At 37.9% G+C, this 24,795-nt stretch overlaps 1 protein-coding gene across 2 annotated transcripts in view; it reads left to right on the forward strand.

Moving 5' to 3' along the window:
- The first annotated feature begins 652 nt into the window (after window positions 1–652).
- The window catches only part of Rabep1 (rabaptin, RAB GTPase binding effector protein 1), a 99,350-nt gene continuing 75,207 nt past the window's right edge, over window positions 653–24,795 (forward strand). Inside the window, exon 1 of one of the 2 annotated variants that reach the window (XM_027922653.2) lies at window positions 653–882. In XM_027922653.2, coding sequence (XP_027778454.1) covers window positions 849–882 — 34 coding nt within the window. In that variant the 5' untranslated portion in view covers window positions 653–848. Of the gene's footprint in view, window positions 883–3,141; window positions 3,184–24,795 lie in introns of those variants that run through there. The other variant, XM_071603758.1, reaches the window with a different exon arrangement.

Here is a 24,795-nt window from a genome sequence, read left to right on the forward strand (position 1 = left end):
CTATTAAGTACTCACTCTAGGGTAAGCTGGGGTGGGTAGAGAGGAGCCTGTGAAGTATGGGGCCTAGGGCAGGCCCAGGTATAAAAACAGTACTTTCTGTATATTATTTCTCTTTTCCTGTCATGAGTACAGGCAATGTCTGGCTGTATCCCTAGCAAGCTCTTTCTGTGCCTGGCAACTAAGAGTTATTGCTTAATGGAAAGTAAACCAGCCTCTGCAACACAAGACTGGCCCCAGTTCTGTCAGAAACAGTTTTTCCTAATTTTTTTTTTTATCCTATTTAAACTGTTCTTAGCCGTTATTAGGATGGATGTTCCAAGAGATTAAGTGACTCTCCCAAGGTCACACAGTTAGGGAGATAGAGGATTGATTTACTCTCCACCATTCGGTCTCTTCTCGTCCTTTTCTTTTTTGCCTCAGTGCTGGGAGCGGACCCTCCCGGAGGCCGAGCCTTTCCCGCCGGAGTTGCAAATTCACTTCTTCCTCTGTATTAAACCTCCCTCCAGTGCCTATCGACCCCTCCCCTCCACTCCAGAGCCTAACCTCCCCGCGCTACCCCCACCCTCCCGAAGCCCCTCCCCTCCCCTCAGGCCAACGTCACGTGCCGCCCCATCCCCCCGCGCCTGCGCAGTGCTTATTTCCCGCTGTCAGGATGAGGAGGCGGAGGTCGGCGCTCGGGTCCGTCTCTGCCCGCGGCTGTGGCGGCGCCGGCGGCTCCAGCCTTAGCGGTTCCTCCCTGGGCAGCGGCGGCGGCGGCTCGGTCGACGCCTCCTCCGCCAGCTGAGCCCGCGGCATCCCGGGACGCCGCTTCCCCGCCCATCCCCGCTCCCCGAGGCCGGTCCCTGGCCATGGCGCAGCCGGGCCCGGCTCCCCAGCCTGACGGTGAGGCGCCCACCATGGCAGGCGCGGCGGGCGCGGCCTGCCCGGCGCCGGCGTCGCGGGGGAACCTTGGGGCGTGCGGCGGGAAGGGCGTGCGCAGGCCCCGGGGGTGACCCCGCCGGGCGGAGGCGGGAGCGCGCGGGACAGGCGCGGGCGGCGCGCGAAGGCGGCGCGGGGGCCTGGGCGGCCGTCGCTGGGGAGGGGGCGAGAGGCTTCGGCTGCTGCACCCGCAGGCGGGCCGAGGGAAGGGCGTGGGGAGGCTGCGGGGACCTGGGAGAAGCAGGGGAACGTGGTGAGGAAGCTGCTGTGCGACCGGCACGTGGGTTCCGTGGGGAGGATGGAGACCGGGAACATGTGCTGTATTCGTTAATGGAAGGGAAAAAAAAAAAAAAAAAAAACCACAACCCAACAACAAAATCTTGGTTGTGCTGATGTATCCTCTCACACCAGCTCCCTCCTCCCAAGTCCACGCTCTTTGCACCCAGTTTTGTGGCATACAACTAGTTCGGATCAGTAAATGGATTTAGTAGCATTCCTTGAGTGGCAGTGTTCCTTAATGGTTAAATGTTAGGGCTTGGGATCCTTAACTAACAAACTCTGACCATATTATCCTCTTAGAGCCTCAGTATATTCAGATGAGGTTAATTTCTGCCTGTTTTATTTATTAAGATGGTAACATTATTTACTTAACCGATAGCTTTGTATTTTTCTGAGAGTGTTAGGAATAATGAGAATACCGAAATCGAGAAATGTTTATTATTAAATATTAAATATTTTTGTGGTGGAGGAAATTGAACCCGGGGCCTCATGCCTGCTAGGCAAGTGCTCTACCATTGAACCACACCCCCAGCCCTATTATTATTTTCAAAGAGATCTGGTTCTCTCTTACTCAGGTTGACCTCCTCTTGGGTTCAGAAGATCCCCCAGAGTAGCAGGGATTACAGGTGCGCACCCAGGTTTTTTTTTTTTTTAGTTGCAGATGGACACAATACCTTTATTTTTATGTGGTGCTGATGATCGAACCCAGTGCCTCACACAGGCCAGGCAAGCGCTCTACCACTGAGCCACAACCCCAGCCCAGCTGTTTCTTATAGCATTTATGTTCTTGGGAGGAAATAGAGCCTCATCCTGAATGATCCAAGTTAGTTGTCAGAGCCCTTCATTACTCTCAGGGAAGTGGACTAAGCTCTGCTTCAGAGATTGACCACATTTACCCAGAATTTACTACTTGGAGTTATGTTTGGAAAGAATATGCTTAGTCTTTGTCAAGAGCCTCCTTTATGTAGTGAATGTATAATCGACCTTTGTGCCTAGCATCTTTGAGTGTGAATAGAATGTTGAGATACGGTGCTTGGCATAGAAGCTACTTAAAAATTTGCTTTGCCCAGGGTAGTCTCTTGTAATAACCTTTCATGAAAACCTTAGTGTTTGTTCTTGCCTTTGGGGAACTGGAAACAATGTTATCAGATTTTAAGGCTTCTGCTCTCTTTGCACTCCAAAGCCTGTTAGCCTGAAATGTTGGGTTATATTAGTTGCCTAAGGTAAGATGTCCAGCACCCAAAGTGGACATAAGAATCACCTTGCTGGTTCTATTCCAGCAGAGGAGAAGGGAGGCATGTCTGGTGGGCTGTCCGAGGAAACCTAGGATGTTTTCAGGTGACAATTTATTCCTCACCTTTTGCATTTGATGCCAGGGAAGAAAACTTAGCACTTGACAAACCTTTGATACTGCAGAGTGAGGCAGAATACAGAGAAAGCTCAGTGGCTTCTGTCTCTGATCTGGGGTGCTAGGTATGCCTTGCTGCTTCTGCTTTCTCTTGAGTTGCATGGAAACAAATGGCTAGGGCAGCTCAGGTGACATGACAGTCTGTGATCTAAATTCTCTGCCTCTTTCAAGATGTGAAATGGTCTTCCTTGTAAATAGACAGAAGTGACTAAGCACTTGAAAGAGGCTAGGAAAACATTAGCTTTGGGAAATCTTGTATTCTTGCTATTCTTAGTGCAGGTTTATTTCCTATTTTTCAAATCTTATGACTATTGGATGAGATTTAGCTTGCATAAATTGCAGTTTTTATTATAAATTAATGTAGTAAATGGGTGGCTACAGCTACTGTTCACAAAAGGAGAGAATTTCCTGTGTTTTGAGTGCTTTGTATCATTGTCTGCTTCACAATTCATCTTAGGATTTAATTTTTCTCTGCAGTTGAACTCATTGGTCAAAAGCACACTTGAATTTCCTAGCTTCTGCTGATTTAAAAAACAAAACTATTGCAGAATTCTTTTGCATGAAACCGACAGTAAAAGGTAACTGCTTAGTCTTTGATTTTGTTTGCTTTTATTCCATTTCAAAAGCAATTGTCTTTTATGACATTTGTTTTCCTTTTTGAAATATATTGAATTTCTTTTCATGGGATTAAGAAAAGAGTAGATTTGTGTGTAAATCGATAGGATGAAATGTTATTAAAATTTCTCTTTAATTCCTTATTTTATAGATTTTTGAAAAAGTCTTGCTTTTTTTTGGGTGGTTCATCTTAGTTTACTAATTTAGATTAATGGTAATTGTAATAGTCATATTTCAGTTAATTAATTTGTTTTCCCTTGAGAACTCAGATTGTAGAAATCTTCATATTTTAATTTAACCTTAAATTATATTTTAGAAGCATTTATTCTAATTTTACTTCATTACTTTATTTAAGCTTTCTATTTTTTATAATCCCTCCATTAAAAATACATATATATGGGGGCTGTGGTTGTAGCTCAGTGGTAGATCACTTGCCTAGCATATGTGAGGCATTGGGTTCGATCCTCAGCATGACATAAATATAAGTAAAATAAAGGTATTCTGTCATTTACAACTATATATATATATATATATATAGTGGGGAGAGGAGAGGGCCTGGGGAGAGCAAGCCCCCCAGGTATGGTGGCATAGGCCTGTAACTCAGCTTCTTGGGAGTCTTGAGTTAGGAAGGCGGCAAGTTGAAGGTCAGGCTGGATAACTTAGTGAGACCCTATCTCAAAATAAAAAAGCTGGAGATATGGCTCAGTGGTAAAGGGTCCATGGGTTCAATTCTCAGTTAGAAAAAAGAAAGGACTGGGATGTAGCACCAAAAAAAAAAAAAAAAAGTATGTGTGTATATAGAAAGGATTTTGAATGTTTTCACCATAAAAGATAGTATGTTTAAAATGATTTAAACATTTCACATTACATACAAGTATCAAAATGTGACATGGTATGCTTTTTTAAAAAAATATTTTTAAAAATTGTCGATGGACCTTTATTTATTAATTTATTTATATGTGGTGCTGAGAATCAAACCCAGTGCCTCACAGGTGCTAGGCAAGCGCTCTACCACTGAGCCACAACCCCAGTCCCATGGTACGCTTTTAATATGTGCAACTTTTATGCTTTTATGTATCAGAAAAAATGTATATATTAAAAAGTAGAAGTATGTTTTCCTTCATTTCCCAGAGGTAACCACTCAATAAGTTTTCTGTTAGTTACATAGACTCAGGCAACCTTTTATCCCTGCTGGACATGGCTTGCATACATAGTTCTACAACTTGCCTGTCTCACTTAACAAATGTTAGCATCATAATTACTTGCCTGTACATGGACCATGTAAATGACCATGGAATGTTATATAAGCTTTGTTGGTAATATCTCAGGAAATCTTCATGTTAGTGAAGTGGATATTGCTTCTGTTTTAGTGATGAGGAAACTGAAACAGAGAAGTTAAAGAAATATGCCTTAAGTTATACAGCTAGTAAATAGGGGACCCAGAATTCAAATAGACTCTTTGATGCCAGCACCCTCTGACTGAGTTGCTAGACCATATGGAGCACTTCCATGTCAGGATTATAAGTCTGTCTCATCCTTGTTAACCCCACTACCTCACCCCCACCTCAAGGGGTGGAACTCAGGTACTTTACCATTGAGCCACCTCCCCAGCCCTTTATTATTTATTATTTTTTGGTACTGGGGATTGAACCCAAGGGTGCTTAACCACTGAGTCACATCCCCAGCCTTTTTTTAATTTTTTGAGACAGGGCCTCACTAAGTTGCTGGCCTTGTGATCCTCTTGCCTGGGCCTCCTCAGTTGTTGGGATTATAGGTGCATGCCACCATGCCCAGCCCAGCCTTTTATTTTTTATTTTGAAACAGTGTCTCATTAAGTTACTCAGGCAGGCCTTGATTTTGTGGTCTCCCTCCTGTATTTCCCAAAAGCTGGGATTTTCTGATTGATTTTTTTTTTTTTAAAGTATACTTTTTTTTTTGGTGGTATTGGGGATTGAACCCAGGGGTAATCTACCAGCCTTTTTTTTTGATACTAATGATTGAACTCAGGGACACTTAGCCACTGAGCCACATCCCTAGCCCTTTTTTTTTTGTATTTTTATTTAGAGACAGGGTCTTGCTAAGTTGCTGAAGCTAGCTTTGAACTTATGATCCTCCTGCCTTAGCCTCCTGAGCTGCTGTGATCACAGGTGTGTGCTATTTCACCCGGCCCTTTTTAAATTTTTTATTTTGATACAAGGACTTGCTCAGTTGCTCAGGCTGGCCTTGAACTTGTGATCCTTCTGGCACAGTCTCAAGTCACTGGGATTACAGGTGTATGCCATCACACCCAGCTAAAAAATGTAGTATTCTTCATTTAACTAGTAGTTGGGTATCTGCATCATGCCAAGCCCTCTGTTAGTCTCTAGGAAATGCAGGGATGAAGTAAACCAGACCTAGTCCCTATTCCTACGTGTGAATGATTTAGTCATTAATTAGAGATCTCATAGGTATAAAACCATTTATTTATTCAATTAATATGAATGTGTACTACTTTCCAGGCACAGTTCTAGGTATTTGGAATACCTCAGTTGTTACAGTCTGTAAACAAGTCAAAATAACACCTGGCATTTTGCCAGGGGAATGTTAGAGTTCGTAAACAAGTCTGGATGGTACCTGGCAAAATGCCAGAGGGAATGGTTTAAGAAGTAACAAAAGCGAGCCATTAAGTGTGGAGATTCCTTATTGGTTGACTGATGTATCTAGTTTATGCTAATTAGATAAGCTGTGTGGAATGTATAAATACTGCTCCTGTCCTGCAATAAATGGCTCCTACTCCTGCTGTATCAACGTTCACAAGTTGTTCGTCACCCCCCAGTTATTTTGCTGCAGCCGGACTGCGGCACTCAGTGAGTAACACAGATAATAATGCTGCCCTAGTGGGACAAAAAGATGCTGAACAACAAACATGAAAGATGGATTGTTAGGTGAAAAGTGCATAGAAACAAAAAAGAACAGAATAAAGGGAATGGGTGGGGCTCGCCTTAAATAGAGTATAATGGTAATCTTACTGAGAAAATGACAGTTGTGCAAACACTTGAAGGAGGCAGACTGAAGGAATCTGGACAAAGAGTGTTACAGAGGGATCTTTTTTATTTTTTTGCAAATACCTTGAAGGAACATGTCTGCCATGTTGGAGATCAGTGTGACCAGAATGGTGATGAGAGAGGGGAAAGTAATAGGATATTGAGATCAGAGAGGCAATGAGGTAGGGGTATATTTTTGTAGGGCCCTAGAAGCAATATTAAGTATTGGCTTTCACTATGGGGAACCATTGAAAAAGTTTTGAACAGAAGAGTGATATGATCTGACTTAAGTTTTTAAAAAATTACTCTGGTTGCTGGATCGGCAGTAAGGTAATAGGGAAACAAGGGAGGCATGAATCCAGGAAAAAAGATGTTGGGTTTTGGAGAAGGAAGTATTGATGGAAGTTACTTTTTGAAAGTATGGCCAATAGGGTTTTCTGATACATTGGATATGGGGTGGAAGAGAAAGAGCAGAGTCAAGGAATTCTAAAGGTTTTTAGCTCGAACAACTGTGAGATATACATAGTATTATGATGCCTGTAATTGAGGAAGGTATTTGACTCATTGAGGGGAGGTTGGGAAAGGTTTCTGAGGAAGTGGTCCTGAATCTGAGATATAATGGATGAACAGGAGTCCCTTTCTCAGAGGAAGCAGGATGAGTGAAAGAACTGAAGAAAGGTCTGTGTGCCTGGACTAGAGAGAGAGAACAAGTGTGTAAAATGGGCATGGGCTAGCCTGTGTGGCCTTTTATCCTTAGAGCTGTAGAGGAAGCCATTCTCTAAGTAGGTTTTAAGCAGGTAGATGACATGTTAACTTTGTAATTTGCACTTTGCTAATCATTAGTAATCATATTGGTATGTGGGTCGTGGTCTCCCCCCCGCCCCCCGCTTCACACACACACACACATTTAAAATTTTTTTTATTTGGAGATAGGGTCTCACTAAGTAAGTTGTGGAGGCTGGCCTGGAATTTGGGATTCCCCCTTGTCTCAGCCTCTCAAGTATCTGGAATTACAGAAGTGTGCCACCTGGCTTGGCTGATTATATTGTTAATTATAGCATATTTTTAGCTTATTGCCACCTTTATTTCTTTTATGAATTGGCAATTTAAATCTATTTTCTTTTTCTTTTTTTGTATCAGGGATTGAACCCAGGGGTGCTTATTCACTGTGCCACATCCCCAACACATTTTTTTTTTAAATTTAAATTTTTATTATTTTTTAGTCATACATGATAGCAGAATGTATTTTGACATATAATACATACATGCCCAACACATTTTTTATTTTGAGATAGGGTGTCACTAAATTGCTCAGTTCCCTGCTAAATTGCATAGACTGGCTTTGAACTCATCCTCTTGCCTCAGCCTGCTGAGCTGCTGGTATTGCAAGTGTGCACCACCATGCCCAGCCTTTTTTTTTTTCCCCCCTATTGGATTGTTCTTTTCACATTAATTTAAGGTGGTCTTTGTAAACTATATTAGCTTTTCTGTATGTTTTAGAAATTTTGGTCTCCAAGTTTGTTGTTTATCTCTATTTTCTTTTATTCTGCAGAAATCAGTTTTTATGTAGATCTTACCATTGTTTTCATTTGTGGTGCTGAGTTTCTTGTTCTTTGAGGAAGGCCTCCCCAGCTCTCTTGCTGTCCACCTCACATCTCTTTCTACACCTTTATAGTTGTCATTTGTCTAGTATTTTAATTCATCTGGAGTTTATTTTTAAGTTTAAACAGTGGAAGTTTAATATAAAGGATCATTAACAGATTACCTGGTAAAGAGAAAAGAAAATCTTACAAAAAGCAGTAATAATAGAGAGGAGTAGCCACTTTTCCAGGGCTGAGGAAGAGCAAGGAAGGAGCATATCTAGAAGAAGCAGTTTTCAGAACTGAGATCCAGACCAGGGTGAAGAGGACAAAACTGTGGCTTTTTACAGGACAGAGTTCATTGAAGTGCTGCTACAGCAGAACTTGCTTGTAAACAAACAGCTTCGTAGATTGCTGCGGGAAATTGTCTACATCTGGAGTTTATTTTTGCTATGACATAGGGATATGAGCTTATGTTTGCCCCAAATGGACAGCCAGTTGTCTTAACACTATTTATTCAAATAATCCTTGCATTTGGTCACCTGAGTAGCTAGGATTACAGGCATGTGCTACTGAGTGTAGTTTATCTATTTTTTAAATCAGTTTTCTGTATTTTTTTTTTTTAATTGTATCTGGAATGGTACCTGATACATGGTAGTCACTGAGTGAAAATTGAATTAGTATTATAATATAGAAGACAATAATGAAAGAATAGAAATACAACCTTTATAAAGGAGGTGAGCCTTTGGGAGTGGGATTATGGGGAATGATAATATTCAAATTTATGTATGTAAACATATGCATTACTTTTATAAGACTCTGCACATATACATATATGCTTATTTTTTTCTCTACATATTATGTTGGTGCATTATAGTTGTACATGGTGATGAATTTTGGTATGTATTTGTACATGCACACAATATAACAATATAATTGAGCCAATATCACTCCCCAGTATTTTTAATTTTTCTTTTTTGTGGTACTGGAGATTGAACCCAGGAGTGCTTTACCCCTGAGCTACATTCCTAATCCTTATTCTCTTTTGAGACAGCATCTCACTGAGTTGCCAAGGCTGGCCCCCTGCCTCAGCTTCCCAAGTTGCCAGAATTACAAGCGTTTGTTACCTGCCTGGCTGTGCCTTGTTTATTGCGTGAAATTTGATATGTTCTTGTATAGTCATTATAACAATAATGAGTTTAGTCTTTATAATAATATCTACTAGGCATTTATTGTTTATTTTTGTGTGGTACTGTTGTGCCAGATAATGTGTGTTTGGGGAATAGAAATTAATCATGTATAAGCCCAGTGTGGTGTGTGCTGTAATTCCAGTGACTTGGCATGGTAGGGCAGGAGGACCCCAAGTTCCAGGCCAGCCGTGGCAACTTAGTAAGACCCTTTGCAAAATAAAAAATAGTTAAAAAAAAAAAAAAAAAAGGTGGGGTGGGGATGTAACTCAGTGGTGGTAGTGTCCCTGAGTTCATCCCTAGTACTGGAAAAAAACCCAAAAACCCCCAAATTTTTAATAGTTTTATGTGCTCTAGTGAAGGAATAGGCTTTAGTAACATGTGAACTGAGAAGGTGCCCAGTGAGAAAATGGAAATTGTCAGTGCTATTGGATTTAAGGAAGAAAAGGAAGAGCTATGAAGAAAGATCTTTTTTAAAAAAGTGATTTTATTAGTATATTATAATTATATATAAATGGGGTTCATTTGATATAATCATACTCATAGAAGATAATTTGTTCCATTTCAGTCCCCAGTATTTCATTATCCCTCCTCTCTCTCCCTGTTGAAGGAAGGTATCTTCGGTCAATTTTATCATTAGACACCTGAATCTCTTTCAAGTGGTAGCCTGAGTTCTGTTCCTTTTGGAGAGGATCTTACTACCTCCTAGTTTAACTGGGTCTGATACTTATTTTACCTTTAATTAAATTGAAACTTGTCTCACTCTAACTTCTACCTATTGTTTTACATTCTCTTCCCTAGAACCACGCGGAGGAAAAGATTTTTTCTACATATTGGTCCTGAAGAAAATTTTTTTTTAGTTGTAGATGGACACAGTACTTTCATTTTATTTTTATGTGGTGCTGAGGGTCTAACCAGTGCCTCACATGTGCTAGGCATATGTTCTACCACTGAACTACAACACTCCCTAGTCCTGAAGAAACGTGATGATAATCCTTTTTTCCCCAGAGTATTTTGTTTATTTCTCCTAATATATGAATTGAACCTACTTAATGTTCTTTTGGTTCTCTCTTTTTTTTTTTTTAATTTTTTTAAATTGTAGATGGACATATAGTACCTTTATTTTGTTTATGTGGTGCTGAGGATCGCCAGGCAAGGGCTCTATCGCTGAGCCACAACCCCAGCCCTCTTTTGGTTCTCTTTCAGACAGATTCCAGTTGTTAATGACTTTTGATGGTACTGATGTTCTAGATCTCCTTACACAAAATAGTGGAGTCATAAAACTGAAAGGAATCCTGGACACTCACTATCTTTCTCATTTTACAGATTAGGAAACTAAGTACCAAATAGAAGTGATTTGCATTATAGTAAAGCCAGTACTGGAATTTAGGAATAGCAAGGAGCCCTCACCTCTTTGCTGGTTACTGTTTCTTTTTATGTAGAATAAGCTTTCTTTAGAACCAGATATTTCCTGGAAAGAATCATGAATTAATAGAGACTGATTATAGTCAGAACACTTAAGACTGTCTTGATAATCATTTATTTTTCTTTAATACATTTATTTATTTATTTTGGTGTTGGAGATCAGACCCCAGGCTTTATGTATGCAAAGCATGCATTCTATCACTGAGCTATACCTGTAGCCCCAGTACTTCCATTTTTAAAAGATAATTTATTGTGTGTGCTTATTGATAATGGGTATTGCATTGGAGATAATATAGCAAAATGAAATGGTCCTTATGAGGCTTAAAAGTCTAATGCGGAATATAGATACCACAAGGAAAGAACAATTCTGATAGTGGTGTATCTTTCTCTCTGTGTGTCAAAAGTATAGACAGATTTATTTAGGAAAGTGGATAACCTAGCCAAGGAGAATGGGGTAATCTCAAGAGAGATACCTTTGGGGTAAAGCAAGGAATACACATTTAAGGGAGAACATCTACAGAGGGAGAGACAGCCTGCTAGTGTATGAGTGGTAATTATTTGTTGAAGGAAAGTCAAACAAAAGCATGCAGTTACAATTATGTGGTAATTCTTTCCCATTCACTCCCCCCCCTCTGTGTGTGTGTGTGTGTGTGTGTGTGTGTATTTATATATGTAAATATAAACATGTGTGGGTGTGTTTCTTTGGTACTTAAATCCAGGGGTGCTGTACCACTGAACTGCATTTCCAATGCCCCACACAGCCTTTGAGATAGTCTTTCGAAGTTGCTTAGGCTGGCCTTGAAACTGAAAACCTGCCTGAGCCTACTCAGTAGCTGGGATTTTAGGTGTGCATCACTTTCCCTGGCTCCAGTCACAATATTTTGTTAATCCAGCAGAGACATTTTATGAAGAGTCTTGAGAGTTATGTAGAATTTTGTTTTCCTGTTTCAGATCTCACCTATAGATACTTCCCTATGAGCTACATATCTAACCCTTTAAAAATTTTTTTTTAGACAGATTCTTTTGTAAAATTTTTATTTATTTATTTTAGTTAGGTATATAAGACAGCAGAATGCATTTTGATTCATTGTACACAACTGCAGCACACCTTTTCATTTCTCTGTACACGATGTAGCATTGCACCAAATATGCAGTCATACATGTAACTGTTGTCCTACAATAGTTGAGACAGGTTTTTGCTAAGTTTCCTAGGCTGGCCCCAAGCTTGCCATCCTCCTGTTTTAGTCTCCTACTTTGGTGGGATTATAGGTGTGCACTACTGTGCCCAGCTTGTATAGATATTTTGAAAGATGGAGAAGAAATGGATAATTTCCTGGACATATGAAAAACCTGCCAAGATTGAATCATGAAGAAAAGAAATCTAAACAGTCCAATAATGAGTAAGAAGATTAAATTGGTAATAAAAAGTCTCCCAAGAGAAAAGTCCAGAACCTGATGGTTTCACTGCTGAATTCTACCAAAGATTTACAGAAGAATTGACATTAGTTCTTCTCAAACATTATGAAAATTGAATGCCAATATCACCATGGTACCTAAATCAGGCAAGAATACAAGAAAGAAAGAAAAACAGGCCAATACCCTTGATGAACATAGAGGCAAAAATCTTCAACAGAAAATTAGCAAACCAAATTCAATAAATTAACAAGATTATTCACCCTGACAAAGTAGGATTGAATGATGATGTTTCAACATAGGAAACTCAGTAGAAGTGATCTCACCAACATAAAATCATTTCAATAGATGCAGATAAAGCATATTTGACAAAATTCAATATCCCTTCATGACCAAAACACAAGAAATTAGGTCTAGAAGAAAAAAAAACCTCAACACAATAAAGGCCAGAGATGACAAAACCACAGTAAATATATTGAATAGGGAAGAGTTGAAAGCTTTTTCTTAATGTCTGGAACAAGACAGGGATACCCATGTTTACCATATTAAAAAAATTTTTTTTAGTTGTAAATGGACACAATGCCTTTATTTTGTTTATTTATTTTTATGTGGTGCTGAGGATCAAACCCAGTGCCTCACACATGTGAGGCAAGCACTCTACCGTTGAGCTACAACCCCAGTCCCATCACTTTAAAAATAAATAAATAAGTAAATAAATAAATTTCTTTATAAATTACTCTGTCTCAGCCATACTCTTAGGTAGCAACATAATGGACTAACATTTTTCTGTTTATGCTATAAACAAACTATTTCAAACTTCGTGGCTTAAAATAACACTTCTATTAACCTTTACTTCTAGAGGCCAGAAGCTTGAAATTGGCTTCACTGAGCTAAAATCAAGCTGTTGGCAGGCTCCTATTGGAGGCTTTAGGAGAGAATCCGTTTCCTTACCTTTTCCAGCTTCTAGAATCTGCTGCATTTCTGGACTCATGGCTCCTTCCATCTTTAAGCCAGAAGGGTGGCATCTTCAAACCTCTCTGACTGCCTCTTCTGCTTCCCTCTTTAAGGAAATTTGGGGTACATTTGGCCCATTCAGATAATACAGGATAATCCCCCACATTTACAGTGAGATTATTAACCTTGATTTGCAATCTTAATTCTTCTTGGCCATGTATCCTAACATTCACAGGTTCCAGGTAGCAGAATGTAGGCATCTTTGGGTACCATTATCTTGTTCACATTTTTTTATGTCTTCATATTCATTATATGATAGGAAAATTTAAAGTTTTAAATCTAAATTCCTGGATTTTTAAAAATTCTTTTTAGATGTGCATGACAGTAGAATGTATTTTGATATATTATACATAAATGGATGTAACTTCCCATTCTTGTGGTTGTCATATTTACCACTTCTGTTTGGAATAGTACTGGAATTACTGAAGCCCTTACCTAGAGCTTTAGGCAAGAGAAAGTACTAAAAGGAATCCAGTTTGAAAGGAAGAAGTTAAACTGCCCTAGTTTGCTAATGATATATTTAAAAACCCTCAAACTCTACCAAATAAACTGTTAGAATGTATAAAATAATTCAGTAAAGTTGCAGGCACACAACAACATTACAAAAATTAGTAGTGTTTCTGTGTACTAACAACAGATTATCTGAAAAAGAAGTGAAGAAAACAGTTTCATTTACAATAGCTACAGAAAACAATTTAGGAAAAAGTTTAGCTAAGGAAGTAAAAGATCTTAGCACTAAAAATTTTGAAACATTGATGAAAGATGATATAAATGGAAATATATCCCATGTTCATGGATTGGAAGAATTAATATTGTTTAAATGTCCATACCAAAAGCAATCTATGGATTAATTGAAATTCTCATCAAACTACCCATAATATTCATTAGAGAAATATGAAACACTAGTAAGATTTGTATAGAATCAGAAAAAATCTTGCATAGCCTAGGCAACTCTGAACAAAAATAATAAAGCTGGAAGCATCATGCTATTTGGTATCAAAATATGCCAGGAACCTATAGTAATCAAAACAATGTGATATTGGCTTAAAAACTGACACGTAGACCAATGGAACAGAATAGAGCATCTGGAAATAAGTCCACATGTACAACAGAACTGACTTTCAACAAAGATGCCAAGAATACATAGGCAAATGATGTCAGAACACTGAATATCCACAAGCAGAAAATGAAATTAGACCTTTTTTTTGGGCTGGGGATGTGGCTCAAGGGGTAGTGTGCTCGCCTGGCATGCGTGCGGCCCGGGTTCGATCCTCAGCACCATATACAGAAAGATGTATCCGCCGATAACTAAAAAATAAATATTAAAAAAATTCTTTCTCCTCTCTCACTCTCTCTTTACAAAAAAAAAAAGAAACTAGACCTTTTTACCATGTACAAAAATTAACTCAAAGTTGATGAAGGGCTGTGTATGGTGGGTGGCACAAGCCTATAATTCAAGCTGCTTGGGAGGCTGATGCAGGATCACAAGTTTGAGGCCAGCCTGGGCAACTTAGCAAGACCCTGTCTCCAAATAAAAGGATGGGGATGGAACTCAGTAATTAGATTTACTTGCCTAGCATATGCACTTGGCCCCTAAGTTCAATCTCCAGTATTGCCAAAATAAATAAATACAAACAAAAGCCAGTCAAGGACATAAATGTAAGGTCCCAAACTATGAAACTACTAGAAGAAAAAGGGGGAAATCTCACATTATTCTGGTCAGTGATTTTTTTTTTTTAAATGTGACCTCAAATATCTAGCATAGACAACAAAAAGCAAAAATAGACCAATGAGAGAACATCAGACTAAGAAGCAAATGCAAAGGGAAGGAAACGATAGTGAAGAAAACCCTACATAGTGGGAGACAAGATCTGGAAACCAGACATTAAAGGGTTAATGTCCGTGCTATATAAGGAACTCTATAGCAAGAAAACAATCTAGTTAAAAAAAATGAGCAAAACACCTGAATAGACATTCCTCAAAATAAGATATACAGATGGCCAACAGGTATATGAAAAAATGTGCACTGTTGCTAATTAAGGAAATATAAATCAAAACCACAGTGAAATAACACCTCACTCCAGTTAGAATGATAGTTGTCAAGAAGATAAAAGATTACTGGGTGCAATGGTGCATGCCTGAGGATTGCAAGTTTATGGCCAACCAACCTCAGCAACCTAGACCCTGTCTCCAAAAAAAAGTGCTCAGTGGTAAAGCGCCCCTAAGTTCAGTTCCCAATGTTATATATTTTTATTTTATTTTATTTTTTTTTAGATTTGGCAATGCAGGAGAAAACTCACATTCTGAGAATGTAGATAACTGTTTATCAACTTAAGTCAATGGAAATGGAGAGAAGGAGATAATAGATATTAGAAATACTGTACTGGTGAAATAGTAACTTGCTGAAATTTTGGTTTGGGAGGTGGATAGGAGAGAAATTGAAGAGGATATTGAGAATGTAGATGCTGTGTACCAGTCTAGAGAGCTAGGCAAATTTTATAGTAGGAAGTGGCAATTTGGTTTTAGGTAGGTTACTCTGGAGTACTAGTAGAGCAGCCATGTAGAAATATATAGTAAATAGCTAGAAATATAGGCCTAGAGTTCAGGGAAGAAGTCGGTGATGTAGATGTATTTTGGGAGTGAAGTGGCTTATAAATCATGAAAGATGAACAGTGCTCAGGGAGAAAAGTATAGGTGATAAGGAAGGCCACAGATAAACCAATAGGTTGGATGAAGAAGGGAAGCCAGTGAACCTGGTTAGAAAGATTAGTAGGAGAAATCAACACTAGAGAAAGTCTGAGGGAGGAGAGGGGATGATCATCAATCTGAATGAATATTGCAGAGAATTCAGATAATATCTCTGAAATTAGCAATTAAGCGATTATCAAGACCTCTAAGAAGAATTTCAATAAAGAAGGAGTAAATAGGCAGCATGTGTAGACTAAACTTTTTAAGTTATGGAGATAAGCATAAAAGTAGGACAGTCACTTCTTGGAATAGAAAGGTGTGTGTGTGTGTGTGTGTGTGTGTGTGTGTGTGTGTAAGAAGAGAAATTTAAATAATTGGATGCTGGGGAAACTACCAGTGGAAAGGGAGAGCCTGAAAATGTAAAAATAAGGAGATGATAGGTGGGGCTAGGCCTCAGGAAAATGGAGAGCAGATGAGATGGATCAAGAGGATGAGTCAGTAGGAGAGACAGGGACCTTATCCTTCATAACAGAAGAGAGGAAAGGATGAGTGAGAAAACTGAGGTAGAAGAGACTGACTAGATATACTCTGCATACCTTTATTTTCTTTCTTTCTTTTTTTTTTTGGTACAAGGGATTGAACCCCCACAGTTGCTTAACCTCTGGAGCCACATCCCCAGCCCTTTTTATTGTTACTATTAAGGTCTCACTGGATTGCTTAGGGCCTTGCTAAATTGTTGAGGCTGGCCTCAAACTTGCGATTGTTCTGCCTCAGCCTCTGGACCTCCATTCTTTTGTACATTTCTTCAGACATATGATTTGAGTAAACACTCTGAACAAGGTAAATCAGATGCCTGTACTCATGGAGGTTATATTTTTGAGAATTTTTCTGTCAGATAGATTACATTGTTTATTTTCTTCTGGGTCTTTCCTGGGTTATTTTTTGTTGTTGTAGATGGATACGATAACTTTATTTTATTTTTACGTGGTGCTAAGGATTGAACCCAGTGTCTCAAATGTGCTAGGCAAGTGCTGTACTACTGAGCCACAACCCTAGCCCCCCTCCTGGGTTATCTTAACTAAAGAACACAAAATAATTTGGCCATTTTCCCAATTATCTTAAATATGTTATAACCAGTACCATTATAGATATGCAGGGAAGAAGTTAATTCTTTATATATATCAAGTGCCCTGGGCATTAGAGCTTAGTTCTTTCATGGAAACTGCGGTAAAAATGACTAGTAGAGTAATAATAAGTGCAGGATATGATTAGGTTTGTATTATAAATTTGATGAATTGTGGGGAGCAGACCATGATGTGAGTTTCTGTTCCTTTGGTTAAAGCAATCAAAGATTGAGATGAACTTTTTTTCCCTTTTTAGCCTCAGTTGATGTCTACTTTCTGCTACCCCTCTTCATCTCGATCTTACTTCCCCAGCTTTCTAAATTACTCAAGTGTCAGAATATTTCTGAAACTGCTGCTTTATTTTAATACACTGTGAACCTGTTAGGGCTCTGCAGAGTGTCATGAAAGGACATTAACAGTTTAAGTCTGTCTCTATTGCAAGAAAATGTTTTGCAAACAGATGGAAATCTAGTTTCTTTAGAAAATTTCCATTCTTTTGGGATAGTATTAAGTATGAGTATTCTTAATTTTATTGGGCCCATATTACTTCCCCTCTTCACCTTGGTTCTAGGCTCTTTGAACAAATCAAAATGGGCTGATTTATCTTGTACACAAAAGATCTTAAGATATTGAGCTTTCTTTTCATTTGGGCATTTCCTCACATGAGGGTACAATACCTGCAGCATGTTGTACTTGTCTCCTGTTAACTTTCTGTTAACTCCTGCTACATTTAAGCTAGCCAGATACTGTAATACCATGTAGTTTGCTAGTGTTCTTCTTAAATTGGTACATCAAAAATTGGCAAAAACATTCCATATATAGAACCTATGTGACTTGTGCAAAGAACAGTAAAAACATTTCTTTCTCAATAAGAACCCCTAACTATCTTCAGTGTAGACCAACTTCCCTCAGTTTTGTTTGGTGGGGTATGGGGATTGAATTCAGGGGAATTGTACCACTGAGCTACATCCCCACTGTTTTTTATTTTATTTTTGATACAGGATCTAAGTTGTCCAGGGGAACCTTTAACTTTTGATTCTCTTGCCTCAGCCACTGGAGTATCTGAAATTACAGGCTTCCCACCGTTCTTGGCCCTCAATTTGTTTTAATCCACTGTATCACATTCATAATAAAAATAGCAGTTCCCTAATGACATATGATACTAAACATCTTTTTATATGTCTACTTACCGTCCGTATATCTTCTTTGATGAGGTATCCATTTTGATCGCATCCATTTTTTCATTGGGTTGTTCATTTTTCCATTGTTGAATTTTAAGAGTTCTTTTTATATTTTATATTTTGGATAACTGCCCTTTCTTTATCAGACATGACATTTGCAAATAATTTTTATGGCTTGTCTTTTTTTTTTTTGGTACCAGGGATTGAACTCAGAGGTGCTTAATCACTGAGTCACATTCCCAGCTCTGTTTTTTATTTTATTTAGAGACAGGGTCTTGCTGAGTTGCTTAGGGCCTTGATAAGTTGCTGGCTTTGTATTTGCAATCCTTTTGCCTCAGCTTCCCCAGCCTCTGAGACTATAGACGTGCGCCTGGCATGACTTATCTTTTCATTCTCTTGACAGTGTCTTTGGTGTAGCAGAAGGTTTTAATTTTAATGAAGTCCAATTTATCAGTTATTTCTTTTAGGGATTAAACTTTTGGTGTTATATCCGAAAAGTCATCTCCAAAGCCAAGATCATCCAGATTTTTCTCCCATGTTGTATTTTAAGAAGTTTATCATTTTGCATTTATTTTAGGTCTGTGATCTCTTTTGAGTTTATTATTTTTTTTGTGAAGAATGTAAGGGCAGTGTTTAGGGTCATTTTTTCTGCATGTGAATATGCAGTTGTTCTTAGCACCATTTGTTAAATTGTTAAATTTAACAAGGGCCTTGTTAAATTTCTGAGGTTGGGCTTGAACTTGCGATCCTCCTGCCTCAGCCTCCTGAGTTGCAGGGATTACATATATCCACCACCATGCCCAGCCTTTTTTCTTTTTTTAAATATTTTTAGTTATAGATGGACACAATATCTTTATTTTATTTATTTTTTTAATGTAATGCTGAGAATCAAACCTAGTGTTTCACACATGTTAGGTAAGCATTCTACTGCTGAACCACAACCCAACCCCAGATACAATTCTTAATGAAATTAATTTTTTTTTGCATCAAAAGTAATACTTTTGGGGAAACAATTTGTAAGTGTTTGAAACAATTTGAAAGGAAAATCCATATGGAAGCTAATAAACTTTATTTACTTTGGTACTGGGGATTGGACCTAGGGGTGCTCTACCACTGAGCTACATCCCCATATCTTTTTATTTTTTATTTTGAGACAGGGTCTTACTAAGTGGGCAGGCTGGTTTATGATCCTCCTGCCTTGACCTCCCAAGTCACTGGGATTATAAGCATGTATCACTGTGCCTGTCCTGTCCTTTGTCTTAATATAGCTTTTGGGGTAATTTTTGTATAGGGAAATCTATGATTCATTTGAACAATTTTTTTGGTAATGCTTTGACAGTTTCAAATACCTATTCTATCTATCTTGGCTGGGTGTGAAGGCTCATGTTTGTAATGCCAGTGATCTGGGAAGGCTAATGCAGGATTACAAATTCTTGAGCCTCTGGTATTACAGGTGTATGCGACTGCACCTGGCTCAATATCATTTTTAATCAAATTATTTATTTTTGCCAGGCGTGTTGGTACATGCCTGTAATCCCAGTAACTTGGGAGGCTGAGGCAGGAGTATTGAAAATTCAAGGCTAGCCCCAGCAATTTAGTGAAGCCCTTAGCAATTTAGACCTATCTTAAAAAAATCTAAAAGGGCCAGGGATGTGGCTCAGTGATACTCCCAGTACCCTCCTCCCCCTCCAAAAAAATTATTTCTTTGTGAGCTGTTTTTCAAGTTAGGTCTTTTACATTTTATATTGCTATTTTTCTTTTCTGCAACAGTTATAATTTTAGACAAAATTTATTGCGCATTGCAAACAACTCAGGAAACAAAAGCATTATAAGACTTTTTTTTGGTACTAGGTATTGAACCCAGGGGCAGTTTACCACTGAGCTACATCTCCAGTACTTTTTTTTTGTATTTTGAGACATGGTCTCACTAAGTTGCTTTGTCATTCTCCTGCTTAGTCTCCTGAGTCACTGGGATTTCAGTTGTGTGCCACAGTGCCCAGCCATTATAACACTTTTACAGCCTGTTGTTTTCCACTTAAATAAAGTGATGTTTGACATATTATTAAAAACCATTATTTTAAACAGTACTCAACAACTAATAATATTCTAATGAATGGAATTCATTATGTTTAATCTTCTGATAAATATTTAAAATTAATTAAAAGGGTTTTTTTCTCATTCCAAATGATGCTATCATAAACATCTGAATATCTCTCTCTTAATTATTTGTCCAAATACTTCAATCTAATCTGTTGTTTCAAATGTTATATATATTTAAAAATTGATATTTTTGATATATTTAAATTTTGACCTTTTTTTGGCATCCGGCATTGGAACCCAGGAGTCCAACAACTCCAGCCCTTTTTATTTTGAGACAGGGTCTTGCTAAATTGCTTAGGGCCTTGCTAAATTGCTGAGGCTGACTTTGAACTTGTGATCTTATTCTCCCAAGACTCTGGGATTACAGGTATGCACCACAGTGCCCAGCAGATGTATTCCTTTGTATGAGTTAGGAATACCTTTAACTGAAAGCAATTGGAATGTCAACTCCCAGTGGCTTAAAAAAGTAAAAGGCTCAGATTTTTTTATGTATAACACATTCATAAATAGGGCATTTTAAGGCTGGTTTGACTATTCAAATATGTCAGAGATTCAAATTTTTTGTTTTCTACTTTACCGTTAATGTTTTTTGTGGATCTTTCTTTCTAAAGATATCACTACCAGGTATTGGCATGTTCACACACTGCTGATGAGAGCAAAAACTATGACAACCTTATAGGACAAAATATTAATAAAATATTAATCACGTTTCATGTAGATTTAATAGAATTTGTGTTCTTTTTCAAGTTTCATCTTGAAATTTGTGAATACAATTTTTTTATACCTTTATTTTATTTATTTTTATGTGGTGCTAAGGATCGAACCCAGGGCCTCGAATATGCTAGGCAAGTGTACTAATGCTAAGCCACAATCCAAGCCCCTGTATACAATTTTTGTATTTTTTATTGTTAGAGATGGCATAGTCCCCCTTAACCATGGGGCCCCAGGTGGTTGCTTGAAACTCTGGATAGTACCAAACCTTATATACTATGTTTTTTCCTCCATGTACATACTCATGATAAAATGTAATCTATAAATTAGTATGAAATTGATACTAATTATAAAATATAATGATTATAAGAGTATAATAATTTAATTAAGTTACATAGATGTGTTCTTTCTCTCTCAAAATATCTTATTGTACTTTAATCTTTTTGCTAAAGGAAGCACTTAATGGCTTCAGTTTGGCAAATACAAATTGCCAGCGTCACTACTCTTATGTTTTAAAACCATTATTAAGTAAAATAAGGATTACTTAAACACAAGTACTGTGATACTGTGACAGTGGACCTGATAGCCTAGATGGTTACTGGGTAACTAAAGGGTGGCTGGTGTATATACCATAGATATATTGGACAAAATTGATTTGTATCCTGGGCAGGTGGGAGTGGATGACATGAAATTTCATCATGCTATTCAGAATAGTGTACAATTTAATACTTCTTAAATGGAAGAATTCTATATTTCCTGCAGCTGACTCCTGGTAACTGAAACCATGGAAAGTGAAACCATAAAGGAGGACCACTGTATTGGCTTTTCCTAATGTTTTAGAAATTTAACTGATACTGTAGTCAGTATTCTTACAATTAAAGCTTTATACATCATCTATGATTATTTCTTTATATGTTAAGTTCCTGGCAGTGAAATTGCTTAAAAAATAAACAAAATGTTAAAGAGTTTTACTATTGATTATCACATAGCCGTCTGTCTTGAAATGTACCCTGGATTTTTAAGATCGTGTGTAAGGAGACAACTGTCTTTAAAAGAAGAGTTTATTACTTACAGGTCCCAGGAGAAAGGGCATGCCTTGCCACATAGAGCTACCCAAGAGAGTGAGAAGCAGAAAGATCACAGGACAGCATGGGCCAGACCTTTATAGTGGTTTCTATGGGAAGGAATGGACAGGGCAGGTAAAGTACACAAGTCTGAGTAAGTTTAAGATTGGATAGTTTGGGGCTGGGGATGTGGCTCAAGCGGTAGCACACTCGCCTGGCATGCGTGCGGCCCGGGTTCGATCCTCAGCACCACATACAAACAAAGATGTTGTGTCTGCCAAATAAATAAATATTAAAAAAAAAAAGATTGGATAATTTGAATATTGTTGGTGTATTTCTAACTGTAGGGGTAGTCTTTAGTTGTTACCTGGCCCTTGGAGTGATTAGGGCTTGAGCAATTGTGGCTTGATGTGCCTTAGACAAAAGAGGTGGTTGGTTTGCAAATGAAAGGTATACTCTTGTCGGGTGGGAGGGAGGAATTGTTTGCTCTCAATATTTGATGATTCTTGGAGGGGCAGTTTCCCTGTTAAGCATTATTTCTACAACGTCAAAGAGTTATATTGAAAATAAGAAACATGATTAATATTTTGTCCTATAAGGTTGTCAGAGGTTTTGATCTCATCAGCAGTGTGTGAGCATGCCAATACCTGGTAGTGGTATCTTTAGAAAGAGATCCACAAAAACATTATCTATTTTTGTTTTGTTTTCATTTCATGGTGCTGGGGATCAAACCCAGGGCCTTGCACGTGCTAGGCAACACTCTATCACCAAGCCCCCAAAATAGGATTTTTTTTTTTTTTTTTTGGTACTAGGAATTGAATCAGGAGCACTTTACCACTGAGCTATACCCCCAGTCCTTTTTATTTTGAGACATGTTCTTGATAAGTTGCTGAGGCTAGCCTTAAACTTTTGATCCTCCTGTTGCAGCCTCCTGAGTCACCAGGATTACATGCATGTGCCACCATCTCTGGCAAGTTAGCTAATTTTGATGAGCAAAAAAATATTGTTTAAATTTATTTCTTTGGTTTCTGTTGGAGTTTGGAGTTATTTTGCAAGTTATCTTTTTACTGATATGAGGAGCTTTCTGCACAAGGACATTACTCCAACCTTTTTTTTCTGGTGGGGGGCTGAAATTCTATTGCCATAATTTGAGTTGGTTTGTCAAAATCATCAAAGGAAAACAAGCGATGGAATTGTGGGATTAATGTGGACATTGGTACCCTTCATCACCTAATGTGACTGTGTAATTGATGCAAACATTGGTATCTATGGACCTTGTTTATTTTTTGAAGATCCTTGAAGATTGTACAGAAGACACTTAAAGATAAAGCTTTTTCTTTTTATTCCCATAATTAGAATATTTCTTGTTTGGTGATAAGAAAGTAGAAGCCTTTTTGTTTGAGTATTATTGAGAGACCTGGTTGATTTGGAACAAGAAATCAAATTTATTTACTTATGACTCTCTTCTTAATTAACAAAAAAAGTTTTTAGAACTTTAACTCTGGCGACATGCGAGCCTGAGGCAGGAGGATAACAAGTTTGAGGCCAGCCTGGGCAACCTAGTACGACCCTGTCTCAAAATAAAAAGGGTTGGGGTTGTAGCTCAATTGACAGAGCACCCCTGGGTTCAATTCCCAGTAATACCAAAAACAAAACACTCCCAAACAACCCCCCAAGTAAAAACCTCTCAAACCCCAACAGTATAATGCCCTTATTTCTATAGAGGAAACTAATTTATAATTAAATAATCTGTATTTCATGTAAATGAACAGTGGGAATACATTAAAAGAACACCTTTAGGAGAGATGGTATTATATTTGTAACTCCTGCTCATGTGATATATGAATCTTCTATATTAGTGTCTTATATTAAATACTTGTAGTCAAAGAGAAATCCAACTAGGTCAGTTCAACTTGTCAGTGTTTGAACTCTGCCACTTATTAGCTATATAACAACAGAGAGATTATTCAGTCTCTTAGGGAATATTTTTGTGTAACTGGGGGTGATGATGCCTGCATTGTTCATTGTTTTGAAGATTTATTTAGCCAGTATATAAAATTACTTTTCTGACACTCAATAAAGAGCTTTGTTTGGATTATTTAATCTTTACATCCTAAGCAGAAGTACTATTAACTGCTCCTATTTTTGCATATAGAGCAAAGGAATCAGTTTATAAATGGTAGAGCTGGGATTCAAATCTTAATTTAATTCTGGAGCCTGTTTTCCCAACTATTATGTTATACTGTTTCCCATATAATACGAGGCATATCATTGATACTTAATTTTTTATCTCCTGTTATTTTCTGTTTCATTTTTTTGTGCAATACGGTTAATACTGCATCAGTAGTCTATTGAACATTCACTCACATCCAGTCATCCCAAAATAATTGCCCTAAAAATACTACCTCTTCTTTGTTCTCCCGACACTTAAATCTTAACATTAGCATTCTGTCCTTGAAACTTCTTTGACCTGTTGGTTCTTATGTTCCCCTCCTTAGACACACAGTTAATCTTCTTCATCCACATGTAGGTAAGATGGGTATTTCTTAAAATTCAAATCCATATCTATGAACTTGATATTTCTGAAAAGCTCATAAATAATGCATTCAACTTTCTTGTAAATAAAATATGATCCTCGTGTTTTTATTACTTATTTATGATGAACTTTTATTCTGATAAGTAATCCGTGGAATAGAATATGTAGCTATAGTGTAACCTTTTTATAACACAAGTGTGGGGAAAAGAATAATTATGTCTACATTTAAAATTTTGTGTTAAAGGATAATAAATACATGGGGAAGTTGATTGTTTTTTGGTTTAATCAAACATGGTTCTAAGAGATGGTTTTTGTTGCATTAGGCATTTCCCCCTAAAAATGGTAAAGATATTCAGAATATTTTAATCTAACTACAATTTTATATTAAAAGAAGTTAATAAGGGCATATGTGTATATGTGTTTTTTGGTGGTGATACAGGGGCCTTATCCATGCTAGGCAGGTATTCCGCCAAGCTACATACCACCCTAATAATTAAAAATTTTAAATTAATAGTTCTCTATTGTGAAG

This window comes from Marmota flaviventris, chromosome 17 (genome assembly GCF_047511675.1).
Source record: "Marmota flaviventris isolate mMarFla1 chromosome 17, mMarFla1.hap1, whole genome shotgun sequence".
Lineage (NCBI taxonomy): Eukaryota > Metazoa > Chordata > Mammalia > Rodentia > Sciuridae > Marmota > Marmota flaviventris.